This window comes from Grammomys surdaster, unplaced genomic scaffold (assembly GCF_004785775.1).
Source record: "Grammomys surdaster isolate TR1022 unplaced genomic scaffold, NIH_TR_1.0 234, whole genome shotgun sequence".
NCBI lineage: Eukaryota > Metazoa > Chordata > Mammalia > Rodentia > Muridae > Grammomys > Grammomys surdaster.
Window position 1 is genome coordinate 1,594,842 of NW_021604679.1, and position 13,541 is coordinate 1,608,382.

The 13,541-nt window shown below is 35.4% G+C and overlaps 1 protein-coding gene across 6 annotated transcripts in view; it reads left to right on the forward strand.

Moving 5' to 3' along the window:
- Positions 1-13,541, forward strand: part of Ptprc (protein tyrosine phosphatase receptor type C) — a 104,715-nt gene that overhangs the window by 65,057 nt on the left and 26,117 nt on the right. For all 6 annotated transcript variants that reach the window (XM_028773775.1, XM_028773774.1, XM_028773776.1 and 3 more), the window contains 6 exons: positions 1,546-1,665; positions 4,600-4,755; positions 6,099-6,307; positions 10,719-10,779; positions 12,022-12,130; positions 12,790-12,824. In XM_028773775.1, coding sequence (XP_028629608.1) covers positions 1,546-1,665; positions 4,600-4,755; positions 6,099-6,307; positions 10,719-10,779; positions 12,022-12,130; positions 12,790-12,824 — 690 coding nt within the window. The remainder of the gene's footprint in view (positions 1-1,545; positions 1,666-4,599; positions 4,756-6,098; positions 6,308-10,718; positions 10,780-12,021; positions 12,131-12,789; positions 12,825-13,541) is intronic.

Here is a 13,541-nt window from a genome sequence, read left to right on the forward strand (position 1 = left end):
AATGTAGGATGCTATTTTTGTATGTGCAGAGTAGGCAAGTTCTCCTAAGAAATTTTTAAAAAGCAAGATCATAAAGAGATCAATAATTTTGACTTTATATATAGTTAAATACTTGTCTTTGAAGTGATTGGAGGAAATAGTACACGTTGTGTACTGTAGGAAAGTATACATGATTTATTTATTTATTTATTTATTTGACATGGAAAATTTCTCAAAATATGCCAAAAGTCCTTTCAGCTACAAAGCAAAACACCAAATATTACAATTTAAATAAGATAAAGCATTTTGACTCTGTAATTTACAAAAATATGCAGATGATGACTAGACTCATGGAAAACTGCTCAGACTCACCAGCCATCTGAGAAGTGAAAGTTAAAATAAGGTGGAGATTGTATACACAACCACTAGCAAAGATTAACATTATTAATGAGGATGTAGTTATTCACCCAGGATAAGAAGAAAGATTATATCGACATATCTATACAGCAGAGTAGACCCATGCATATGCATCTACTCCTGGCAAATGATCAAAGAACAACCAAGTGCTTCTGATAGAGAAAACATAGCAAGTTAATGAAGAACAATGTTCACCTTTCTTTGACCTAATGGGATGGTTGCTATATAAAGATAAAATATTCTTTCACACTGTAAGTTTGGAAGTTTCAGGCTAAGGCTGGATGTCCCTGTGACACTGGGTCTCTGGTAGAGACAGCAGATAATAGCAGTAAGGTCATTATCATGAAGAGAACTATTCATCTTGTGTGTCATGAAGGAAAAAGAAAAGATAAGAATGGGGAACCAATTGTTTCTCTTCCAGGGTATGCTTCCCATGATCTAAAGACCTTTACTAGGCCTTACCTCTCCAATATTCCACCAAGACCTGTTGTGGTATTCACCATTAAGGTATAGCAGTACTGACGATGAAAAGGACAGACTTATGTAAAAAAATCAAAGTGTTAATCCAATATAATTTGTTCAAAATATTACTATTTAATTCTATTCATATATGATGAATACAAGGTAACATTCAAGCTATAGCAATAGAAAACAGATCAGAGTAGATGTGGTATGTCTCAAGAAGGTTTATTTTGGTTTGCAGGTGGAAAGGAAGGATGCTAGAAATGTTCTTTATTAACTGTTATGGTAGCATATGGAGGAACAAACTCATAACTCATCAAGCTATATCTTAAGCAAGTGCCTGTGGATACTAACTGTGTCTCAATTTTATTTTTAATATTTTGGCACAGCAATACCTCAAAATGCCAAAACGCATGGCCAACAGTGAGAATATTTTGTTTGAAGAAAATATTTTTGGGTATTCTTCAAATCAGTGGGATATCTAGATTACCAACTGCTGTATGGAAGCAAAAAATAGTTTATGAAACAAATCTGATCTAAACAACCCAGGATAAGACTAAGAACTTCACTGAGACTTTATTAATTCATAATTAATCAAAAGTTGGCTATTCATGATTCAAGCTGGTTATGTAAATACTATTTTTCATTGTCTTATTTTTATCATTATAACTTTTTTGATTTTAACAGTTCCAGAAAAGCCTAAGTCTGTTTCGTGTGGGAATCCAACTGAGAGCACAACAAAAGTCGTCTGGAGTGAGCCTACATCGAAATTCCATGGATATTTTTTATGCTATAAGGCCAATTCAGGTAATGTTACAAAATTCCCACTAGGGAAACCAAGTAAAAAAAATCTTAAGTGTTGTAATTATTGTTTTAGCCAGGGAGTTACAGGGCATTTATGAAGATGCTAAGAGATTCATGTTTGTCTTAGGTTCAGAACTGTCACTTACTAAGGGCTTTCAAGCCTCGACTGTAGTAAAAAGCAAGACTATTCCTAAGACTTTTCTTAATCTGCCTTAACTTTAATCTTTACATTTGAAATCTCACTGAAACAAAAGTTTCTTGCAAATAATACATGTTCCCATTCTGCAAATATTACGATTTTTCTGTACTATCTGAACTTGATTTATTTTTGAAATATTTACGAGGAACCTAGAAAAACAAGCAAACAAATGCAGACACACGCTATTCTGTAAGTAGAAATGAGTGTCATCCCTATTTAGCCACATTAGATAGAAACTTGAGTGACTTTAGTTCATCATTAGATCATTAGTCTGCTTCAGAAATTAATGTAGCCCCCCTATCAAATGTACCAAGACTAGCTTTAAATCAGTCTACTTAGATGAACACACATCTCATGGAGAAGAATAAATATCTAGAACATTTATTAAAAATAGTGGGCAAGACTAGAGTCCTTTAGAGCAGTGTAAACATCAGGATAGTCCTTTATCTCTGGGCTAAGGTGGGAATGAACTGAGCACTCATAGAATGTCTCTGTGTTTGACTGGGAGGAGCCAGACATAAATTACAAAATTTGAAATCTAAGGAACCATTTTTGTATATTCTCTTACATTTCAACAACATTATTTTGCTTTATTCTTAAAATCATTATAATCAAATGACTAAAAGAAAGTTAAGAGGCATGTTGTCTTGAGCCTAAGTGCTATGGAGACGAAATATAAATAGTGTATTTGTGAGTATGATAAGTCAAATATTATATTGATAGTACAGGAGAAATTGAAATTAGGAAGATGAATCAAAGGGCTACTTATGTCTTCTGTTTTGTTGGAGAAGTGCTTTATGGATCTTTTAGTGTGGCGGGAATACTGCTACTACTTTGTGGAAAAAAATACATTGAAGCATTAAATGAAATAAGATGTTCACTTGTTACATATAGTTGTTTCTTTTAGACCTCAAAGTATTTATGTTTGAAAGGAGCCAAGAATGTGGATGATGGCAACAGAGAAAAGCATGCTCATTCTGAGTCTGAATTCTGTTCATGAGTGTGCTTCTCCTTAATGTCATGCATTTAGGACTCCATCCTGAGACAGTGATCTCTGTATTCATGGCAGATCTTTCTCACTCATTCCACAGAACCATGTACCAGTCATCTCTCACAACATCTCGCAAATATACAAATGTGACATCAATTTTGAAGGCCTTTCTATTTAGTTATTTAGTTATTTATTTGTTTGTTTTTATTGGATATTTTATTTATTAACAATACAGATGTCATCCCCTTTCCCCATTTCCCTTCCCTAGAACCCCCTATCCTATACCCCCTCTTCCTTTACACTTTTATACCATTTTGATTACATGCATGTATTAAGGTCAGTTCTAGGTTGAGGGTCTAGCAATATGATAGATGTAAACAGTTGAGGAACAAGCAATACAATAAACACAAATAGTCAAAGAAAAAGCAAGGCTTTAAACCCAATTACGTGAACACTCCCGTGATCACTGTTTCTAAAGGCTTATCAGGATGGCTAAAGTATCTGAGCCTACTTCCCTACCTTAGCCCAAGGTCATTTTCATGTCTGAAGCCTACTTCCTTGTTCTAGCCTAAAATTTAGATTCCTGTCTGAAATTACTTCTTTGCTCTAGATTAATATTTAGATTCCTGCCGGAGATTACTTCTTTGTTGTAACCTATGATTTAGATTCCTACCTGAAATTACTTCTTTGTTCTAGTCTAATGTCAGATTCCTGCTTGAAGCCTATTTCCTTGTCCTTGGCCAATGTCATATTCCTGCCAAGCAGCCCATTTCCTTGTGCTTGGCCCATGCCAGCTTCTTGCCAAGCAGCCCCAAAGGCTCTCCACTTCTCCCCCTTTTTTATTTTGTTAACAAGACTGAGCCTGTCTTAGGTCATTCTGACATGAATGCCTTCCTTACCCATCATGGAATATGCATTATCAAAAGCAATGCATTGAAGGCCTTTCTTAATTTAATCAAGTTGATGATTAAGATTAACTATGACAGAGCCTTTAAACTAACAACAGGTACTTACTCCAGGTATAATATTCCTCCTGTTTAGTGGGCCTTAAGTCCAACTAGACAGCTGTTACTTACTGCCAAGGTATGAGTGCCACTGTTGTACCTTTAGAGACATTGTGCTGTGCTGGCCTTTGTTGTGATTCATAGGTATTCACAGATAGGTATGACTTCTGATTGCTTTCCTCTTTTAGCAGTTTGCATATCACCATCTGGTACCATGAAAGCCATCCCTCAGGGAAGAGACTTCTGGTTCAGTTCTAGCTCAAGCCCTGACTCCCACATCCATAGTGTATGCTTTCTTTAGCAATAAGTACTTCCCTTCAACTTGTGGGTAAATATAAAGAAATCATTACCTATGTCTTCTTCAAGCATCCTTACTGTCATATGTTCCTCATCCCACCCTATTCTTCTGTGTTGTCCTTCCTACCCCCAGTTAAAACCCTCTCTACACTTCTCCTCTTTCTCTTCATATCACCTATATCCTGCCTGTCCCCTCTCTAGAAACTCTCTCTCTCCTGTCCTTTTTACTGTTCTGGTTTCTGCAGTTACTCTAGGTTGCATACACACATCTAAAGGTTTGGAGCTAGGAACACAGATGAGAGACAAGATGCTGAGTCTGTGTTTCTGTATAAGTTCCCTCAATATTTGCAGTCTGCTTGGGATTATATAACATAAACATCAAGTTATCTACATAGGGATCCTGACTTTCAGAAACTTATTATCTTAGGTTTTCTTTTTAATTCTAGAAAAATGTGAAAAATTGGCTAGTGATGTGAACAGTTTTGTGGTGAGAAACCTGAGACCTTATGAACACTATAGAGTGTCTCTATTTGCCTATGTCGATGGGAAGATCCTGCGAAATGGCACTGCTGAGAAATGCAACTTTCGGACAAACCCAGCTCGTAAGTTTTTTGCTTTAATATTTCTTCCATGAATGATAAGGGGCAGAAAATGTCATTTTTATGTGCAATCCATTGATCTTTCTACTTTCTCTGACATGTTTGTTAAATAATTTAAAAGAAAATTGTTTAACCACTGCTAGTCAAGGTTCACTGTATCTATCAGATATAGTGACAGGGTTGAAATAATAAATCTGGAGGCATCACCAGCCAGTGTGATTCTTAAGACTTCAAACACTTAAGCATCTCAGTAACTTAGATTAAAAATTTTCACATTACTATCTAGAAACACAAACTGCAGCTAGACACTTAATGATGTTCTACAGAACTCCTGATAAAACATTACATAATATATAACATGTTTTGGTACTTATTTTATGTCATGTTTTTCACTGGAAGTTTCAATGATCTTGCTTCCTGTGTGACATTCACACAGTTTGCTGAAACAAAGCTAGATTGGTGTACAAGGTGACTGCTAATCTCAAATAGAGGCAAGGAAGAAGACAGAGTCCTGGAGTAAGGTTGCATCTATGACTATAGGACCTAATGGGCACCAGGTTCCTGGAGAAAAGATGTCTTCAGTATTAAAACACTCTCCATATTATCTAGGCTCATGTAATCCCATCATTAGCTCATGAACATTTGGCATGTGATAACTACAAGAGAAGGAGAGTCTATTTCCTTTAATGATGTGATACTTTATGGTGTGAGCACGTACTGTGGTGAACCTTAGTCCCAAGAATTAGCTTGATGGGGCAAGAAGAAGCAAAGGAGGAATCTCAGAGCTGAGTGGGAATGGGTGTAAGGGCAGAGCAGATGAGAAGAGGAAGGACTTGGCTATGTATTCATGAAAAGGCTCAACTATATATTGTATGGCATTCTCAAAGAATGAATGAAAATATTGAAAAATTTCCAAGTCCTACAGCTATATGCTTTTGTTGCCTTCCTAGGTTTATGGGATATTAAAGCCAAGGACAGTGATTAGTTGCTTGAAAAATCTCTCTTGATGTTGAGTAGGATAAAGAGGCACATGAGAGGAAGAGGGCTTGGGTTGTACATGAGGACTTAACTGTTTCTCCTTTTTTATTGGATATTTATTACTTACATTTCAGATGTCATCCCCTTTCCCCATTTCCCCTCCCTAGAAATCCCTATCCCATGCCCCCTTCTCCTTTTACCTTTTATACCATTTTAATTACATGCAAGTATTAAGGTTTTAAAATAAGCTTGAATCTGTGTTCTCGTGATGCAGACCAACACTGAGAATAGTTTACATTGTACTCATGCTTCAAGGTATTTAAACTTTCACATATCAAAATATTAAAATATTTTTTTCATTTTGATAGATCCAAGCAAGGTCAATGGGATGAAAACCTCCCGGAAGACAGAAAATAGTATAAGTGTCACATGTGAACCTCCTTCTAAAATTAATGGCCCTGAAAAGTTTTACATTTTGGAAGTCAAATATGGAGGTTCTCTAGTTAAAAATGAAAACCAGTCAACATGTAAATTTGATGTAGAGGATCTCTACTATTCAACTGAGTATGAGTTTCTGGTAAGGTCTTGTGTTCCATAATCACAGCCTTCCTAAGATATATTATGGTGTTTAATACTTAGTACTTGCGTGGCATTAATGACAGGTACTTGCATGGACTTATGGATCTCTGATGACTCGTGATCAGCATGTTAGAACGTCAGCAATTTGATGCTAAGTGTTTGCTCTCTGGAATGAAAAGCAATGCTTAATGGCAAAATTTTCTCAGGATATTTGCTACTTCAAAATGACTTAACTGTGGGGAAATCATTGTTCGTGTGCCTGTTAGGAGCCATTTCCTTAGCAGCAGATGTTCACTTTGCCAAATGTTTATTTTCATTAAGTTTTCAACTACAAAATCTTAAGTGTGATTTGAAGTTAGAAACTACTAAAATAAATTAAAAAACATTTGAACATAAAGAACCATAAGATACCTATTGTTTTCTTGTGAATTAACATCATATAGATTTTTCTGTTATTTATTTGAAATTTTCTATGCAATAGAAAAACATAACCATTTTTAAGACAGTCTGGCACTTTTTTCCTGTAATGTTTTATCATTAACTTTTTTGTTACTTAATTTCCAATAGTTACATGGAATCCTAGCATATAGTTTTTATCATATTCTACTAATCACATCTATATTGATCTCTAACATAAACAGCATTTGGGAAACATGTTTATGAATAAATAATCATTTTTCTTAATGTCTTTAATAATTTCTACTCAATACAAAGAAAACTTAAGGAAGAAAAATCTGGTTTTGGCTTCTAGTTTGAAGGAAGGCTTCATGTCAGGAGCCTGATAAAATTGATTACATTGCATCTGTATTCAGAAACAGAGGGATGGATGTTAGTGCCCAGCTCACTCTTTAACTTTCACTCCACTTCTGACCATAGACCATTGAGTTATGCTGCATTTTGAATTGGTTTTCCTTGAGCATTTAACCCTTCTCCTTCATACACATGCTTAGAAATGTCCAGACCTGTCAAGGTGATGATCAGTACTAACTATCCTAAGTTCACTTGTGCATAACTTTTAAGCCATAACCTTCCACCTACTAAGCTCACCTTGTGTTCACCTTCCAACTGGCTCACACATAATCTCCACCACACTTTACATTTTTATGTTTTTCCTCGGTCTTACTGGAGACCTGAATGAGAGCAGTGAGCAGTAACTGTGCTGTAGCCTGAACACTATACTGTCTTCAGATTTCCTTCACCAAAGAAGTTAATCCACTTCCTTTTTGGTTCTCTATTATCCCAGCCACAGAAAGAATCTAGCCAGATTCTTTGTCAAAATGTATCACATGCATGATACACTCAGCCCTGGATTCCCTCCAGCCTCTGAAAATCCGTGAGCTGGGCACTATGCCTTTCTCGTGGCACTGTGGTCCTTGGATCCCTATCACAGTTATATATCATGTTCTGCTTACAAGCGTTCTAGGCATTCTTTAGAATGAAGCTCTGAACTCTTCTTCCTTCTTTGCATAAACCAGTTCCAAAGAAGTAAGAATCCTGTGCTCAGGTGTATCACAGCAATGCTGCCATTCCTCAGAGCAATTTTCTTTGTAATTTTTTACTTTATTTATGAAGGCACATGTGTGTGTGAATTTGGGTACATATGTACTATAGTGTACAAATATAGAAGGTAGAGGACACATCTGGGAAGTCAATTTTCTTTTTCTACCATGAGTTCGAGGGATTGAATTTAGGTTGCGAGACTTATGTAGCAAGAAGTTTTATCTGATGAGTCATCTCTTTAGTCCCTGGTTTTCTACATTAGCTAATCACCTTGTTGCTATGTCTAAATACCTGACAAATTAAGGTAAGGATGAAAGAACTTATTTTTGCTTAAAATTGGAGGGAGTACAATACATTCTGGTGGGGAAGGGAAGACGGCAGGAATATGAGGCAACTGGCCAAGCCTCGTTTGTCTTTACTATTGAGTCTTTTTATTATTTACTACTAAGAAATAATAAATGTTATTTATTATTTAGTCTAGCATGGAATGTGCTACCCACATTTAGAGTAGGTCTCACCCCTCAATTAACTCAATATTGAAAGTCCTTCACAGATATGTCCCGAGATTCCCTCTCACCCCCATAGGTGATTATAGATCTTGTCACTTTGACAATCAGCATTAACCATCACAGTATGATCTTGACAGTGGATCCACTTCATTGTTTTATTTTATTTTTTTTCATTCTAAGTGTTTTTGCATATCACCTTATTGGATTATAAATTTTAACAAGTAGTAGCTCACAGGCTATGGTTCATCTACTCTGGTATTCAGTACATGCCAGAATCCTGAAGAAGTAGACTCTAATGTCAGTGACAGAATAGGTTGCTAGCAAGAGGGAGGGAAAGCAGGCAAAGAGCAAATGTTTTCTTCTTCCTTGTTCTTTATATAAGCTTCCACCAAAAGGATGTGACTCACATTTAAGGTCGATCTTACCATTTCTAAATATCTGGATTTAAATTGAGTATTTCTACTTCAAATAATTCAATAGAGAAAAAAAAGAATTCTTCACAAGTATGCCTAGATGCTTGAGTTTTAGTTAATTCTAGACGTAGTCAAGTTGACAACCAGGAATAGTCTTGACAAGTAGTTTGGAATTATATATATATTAATGTATGTAGTGCTATTTTAAATGGTACTGAAGTGGTATTTACATAGTCTGACTTACTGATACGGTGAATTACAGTAATGGATTATTTAATGCAAAACACTTCATATTCTAAGAGGAAAAATATTTCTTCCTTTTATGGTATATTATTATTTCAATGTATTATTGAATAAATATTTTAATATATTATTAACTCCTTGGACATATATTCACCAAGGAGATTATTCAATAGACAGGTAGATCACGTGATTGACATCTGTGTGGTATGCAGAACTTTTGTTGCATTTTGGAAATATTTCACTCTTGCTTTCAGTGCTGTACAACTTTCAGTAGTATAAGGATGATTAGTACCCTAGACATCCATTTAGTCCATTTAATATAGAGACATTCTTTGAGACTCATCTACATTGTCTTTCACAATCATTTGTTCTTGCAGATATCTTCTTGACTAAGTATGCCATTTCTTTCAGAAGAGTATTCCATATGGTGAAATAGTGTGCTATTACCAAGTCATCCTGCATTCGATTCCACAGTGTGCAGCTTCCCCAGTGGCCACAGAGCTCTTGGCACACTGTTTCCTTTAGTCCCACAACACTGAAGCTTTATCTTGTTGATTACTTTAACTATTGCTTGCCTTTCTTCCTGAGATTCTCTTCTTTCTCTCTTCAAACATTATGTTATTCTGGGATCTATGAGTGAACATTATAAACATAAAATTCAAATTAGGAGATGATTTTCATTTAGTCATTCCTTCTCTGACTGCACAAACAGCTCTCTGGTTTTCTTCATTTCACTTACCATAATGTATTTCCACATCCATTTGTGTCCCTAACACAACATGCACACTCTCATGAGGGTGTAATCATCTCGTCTTTATTCAGCCTAACCAGCTCTATTAAAGATATTTATACTTGTTTCATTATTCATACTTTATTTCTAATGATTTGTTTTGATGTATTTTTCTTGTTGTATCTTCTCCACATATGAAAAAAAAATCGTTTTGATCATTATTACCACGGTTTGGAAAAAAATGTGTCTTGTTCCTCCATGGATTGTCAGTTATATCTAAAAGCCTGCAAACAGAATTTAATGGATTCTTAAAGAAGATTGTTTGTTCTGGAGTTTGTGTGTGTGTGTGTGTGTGTGTGTGTGTGTGTGTGTGTGTGTGTGTGTATGTATGCATTTGTGGATCTTAAAATTTTATTCCTGTGAATTTTATTGCTTTATAAGAGGTAATTGATAAAATTTTGTTTATGAATATTGAGATATCTTATATTCACCAGTGATCTGTTTCTGCATCCTCTCAGTTTAACTTGATATCAAGTTGATTTTCTTTATTTGTATTACATTTTATAAGCTCTTGGTGTTTGTGATTATTATTTCTACACTGCAGTTTTTCATGTATTTTACCCTTAAAAATGTGTGCATTCTACACTAAACTCTTGTCAATAGCAAGGTTACTTTAAAAATAAAATGTGAGCACACTAGCATATTAATAGACAGCTTTAATTTTTGTCTATTTACTATACCTCTAATTATTAATCTTTGGTTTTATTTTGTGAACTTTTTCATTTGTTCTTCCATTTCTATTTATTACTGACGTAATTCCTAAGGTTGATAAACACTTTTTTCTATCTTTTTAAAAACATACAGCAAAATAACATTAAAGGTTTAGATTTATCTCAGAAGTTTTTGATGAAAACAATCAGCATTCTATGAAAAATAATATACAGTTTATAACATGCCATACATTCATAGTAGAAAACTAAATTATTTTCTTCTTTTTTTTAAACTGAAACTTAGGTCTATTTTCACAATGGAGTGTACCTGGGAGAGCCAGTTAAGAAAAATTATGCAACATCTTGTAAGTCATCCTGGCCTATTTTTCTACCTCTATATGTATGCATTTGTTTGAACGAAACTGTTTTATTTTGCATCCATACATTGATTCATTATTTGCTTATATGTATTTCATAAATATCTGCAACTTATACAAATTATAGCATCATAAAAGTCAAATTAATAGATTTGATCACTTAATAGATATGTGAATGTTCCTTTCATTAAAATTTTTAAGAGGATCTATTTGCACAAATATTTTTGGTAGCCCTTTAAATGAGACTGATTTCTTGAATGTAATGTTTGATGTGTATCTGTGCTACTGATGTGTGTGCTAATTGATTATGTTCTGATATGTGAGGCATCAATATTGACAATAAAATACAAAAAGCAGGATTGGGGTTTTGAATAGCTACTTTTCTCTGTGTTCTACACATTCTAGAATTTAATAGAACCAAACTATTTAGCCTCATTTTTGGAATTAAGGAACTTGATGTGCAAAGGTGGTAGGTTTCTGGCCAAATTCCCTCCTAGGAAGTAAGACCTAAGGTTGGAAGCTCACCAGCCTGGCTCTGGGGTCCAAACTGTGATGTCACTTCATAGGTATATTATATTTCCATCATGTGCATGAAAAGGATGGCATGTAACCCAGCATAAAGATATTGCCAACAGTGCTTTGCTCTGTTTTCCCTATGAGTGTGGTGCACATTGGTTCTTAGTGAAAGCTCAAGCTAAGGAAAGCGTTAATCCTCACTGTCAAATGAAATACATTTTATCTCTTGGTTAATTGGTTTTATTCCCCAGTGAACATGTAAGAGATTTATCTTTGTGGGATAGAAGCTTTTATGAATCCCTTAGGAGGCTACCCACTTTTGTGCTGAATGGTAAACTATGAGTTCCTTTCTGAAAACTGTAATAACTACATTACCTCATTGATTTCTTTAAAATGAGTCTCTGAAAGGGAATTAAATCTAAATGATAGTTTTCTACAAAAGTACATTATTTAATGAAAAGAAATGGAAGTACTCATCTATATTCTAATTAGTCTCTTTAAATATAAATGCCTTGGGAATTTTGAAATAACAGAGCCCCAAATTGTAAAAGCAAGATTTTAATGTATTTCATTATTCTAAAATTTATTCTAAAATTTTAGCTTTGACTCTTCACAATAAATGAAAAATATTAAAATTCTACTTCATGAAGGTTACTCATGGTCTAGCAAAGTATTTGAAGTAATAACCTCTTGTGTATCACTTTTTATTTCTAGATAATGCTAAAGCACTGATTATATTCCTGGTGTTTCTGATTATTGTGACAACAATAGCCCTGCTGGTTGTTTTGTATAAAATCTATGAACTGCGTAAGAAAAGATCCAGGTAAGAGACAATTAATTATGAATTAGGAGCCAATGACTGTTGTAATAATGTTTCAAGCTGGCATCCAAAATTCATTGCCTGAGCAGTGGACCAGAGAAGACAGTATGAACTTAATTCACATCTGAATATTGGGTCAAAGACTTAAAATGGAATTATTGGCTTCCTATAAGTACTTATACTCTAGGTTTTTTAATGGTATTTTGAGCTTGTTTTAATAATAATAATCAGTGTAACAAAGAAAATGTGTATCTTTTCTTTGAATCCTCAGTGGAGGAAACCAATCTGGGGACCGCAAATGTAAAGGAGGGACGTTCTGGGCAGTGTGTTCATTTCTTTGCCTAATAAGATAAAAATTTATGAAAAACTGGGAGAATTCACTTAATTTTTTCTCCCTCTTCTGAAATGTGCAGGCAACTCTTGGTTGCTTTCTTTGCTCCCGTTGCTTTCTTCACTTTTGCCAAGTTCCTGTTTTCCCTCTCCTCTTTTCCATCTTTCATCCTCTTTCCTCTCCTCCCTCTGCTCCTCCCCCTCTTCTGTGATCTTCGTCTGTACTTCTCCTTCCACTTAGTACATTTATAAAATGATATTTGCTTGCTTAAGCTGCATGTCAACTAAATGCCATGTTCTTACAAATAAAGAAACTTATTTTATTTTCACAGTAATTTAGATGAACAACAGGAACTTGTTGAAAGGGGTGAGTATGAATAATTTTGTCTGATGAATATTATTTCTCTGAATTCAAGTCCACTTACTTTAAAAGAAGGGCTGGGCATCTTTAATTCAATCTGGGCTTTGTCCATTGACATGAAACAAATTCATCTGTTCCAAAATGTAGCCATCTATGTGAAGTTTTTAATCACAATATTATCACAAATATTATCTGTGGCACTGAAAATGTCACAGTGACAGGCCATGGTCTCTGCTCTTCAAGGATTGGGAATCGAAGAGAGGAAGCTAGGTGTGTTGATGAACAAGAGCAGCATGGTAAATTTTATAGCTGTGCACTGTACATGGTTGTGCATAAAGATAGAAAGGGTTTGCAGCCCCATGAGGAGAGCAACAATACCAACCAACCAGAGCTCCCAGGGTCTAAACCACCAGCCTGGGAGCACTTAGGGAGGGATCCATGGCTCCAGCTGTATATGTAAGGGTGGAGGGCCCTGTCGGGCATAGCTGGGAGAAGAGATCCTAGGTCTTATGAAGGCTGGATGCCCCAGTGGGTGGAAATTTGAGGGTGGGGAGGTGGGAGTGGGTGGGTAGGTAGGGGTATATCTGCAGAGAAGCAGGAGGAGGGGTGAGGCGATAGGGGGTTCCTGGGTGTGGAGGGATGTGTCTAGGGGATAACATATGAAATGTAAATAAAACATCCAATAAAAACAAAAGAAAGAAAACTGTGGGGAGGGCAGGAATT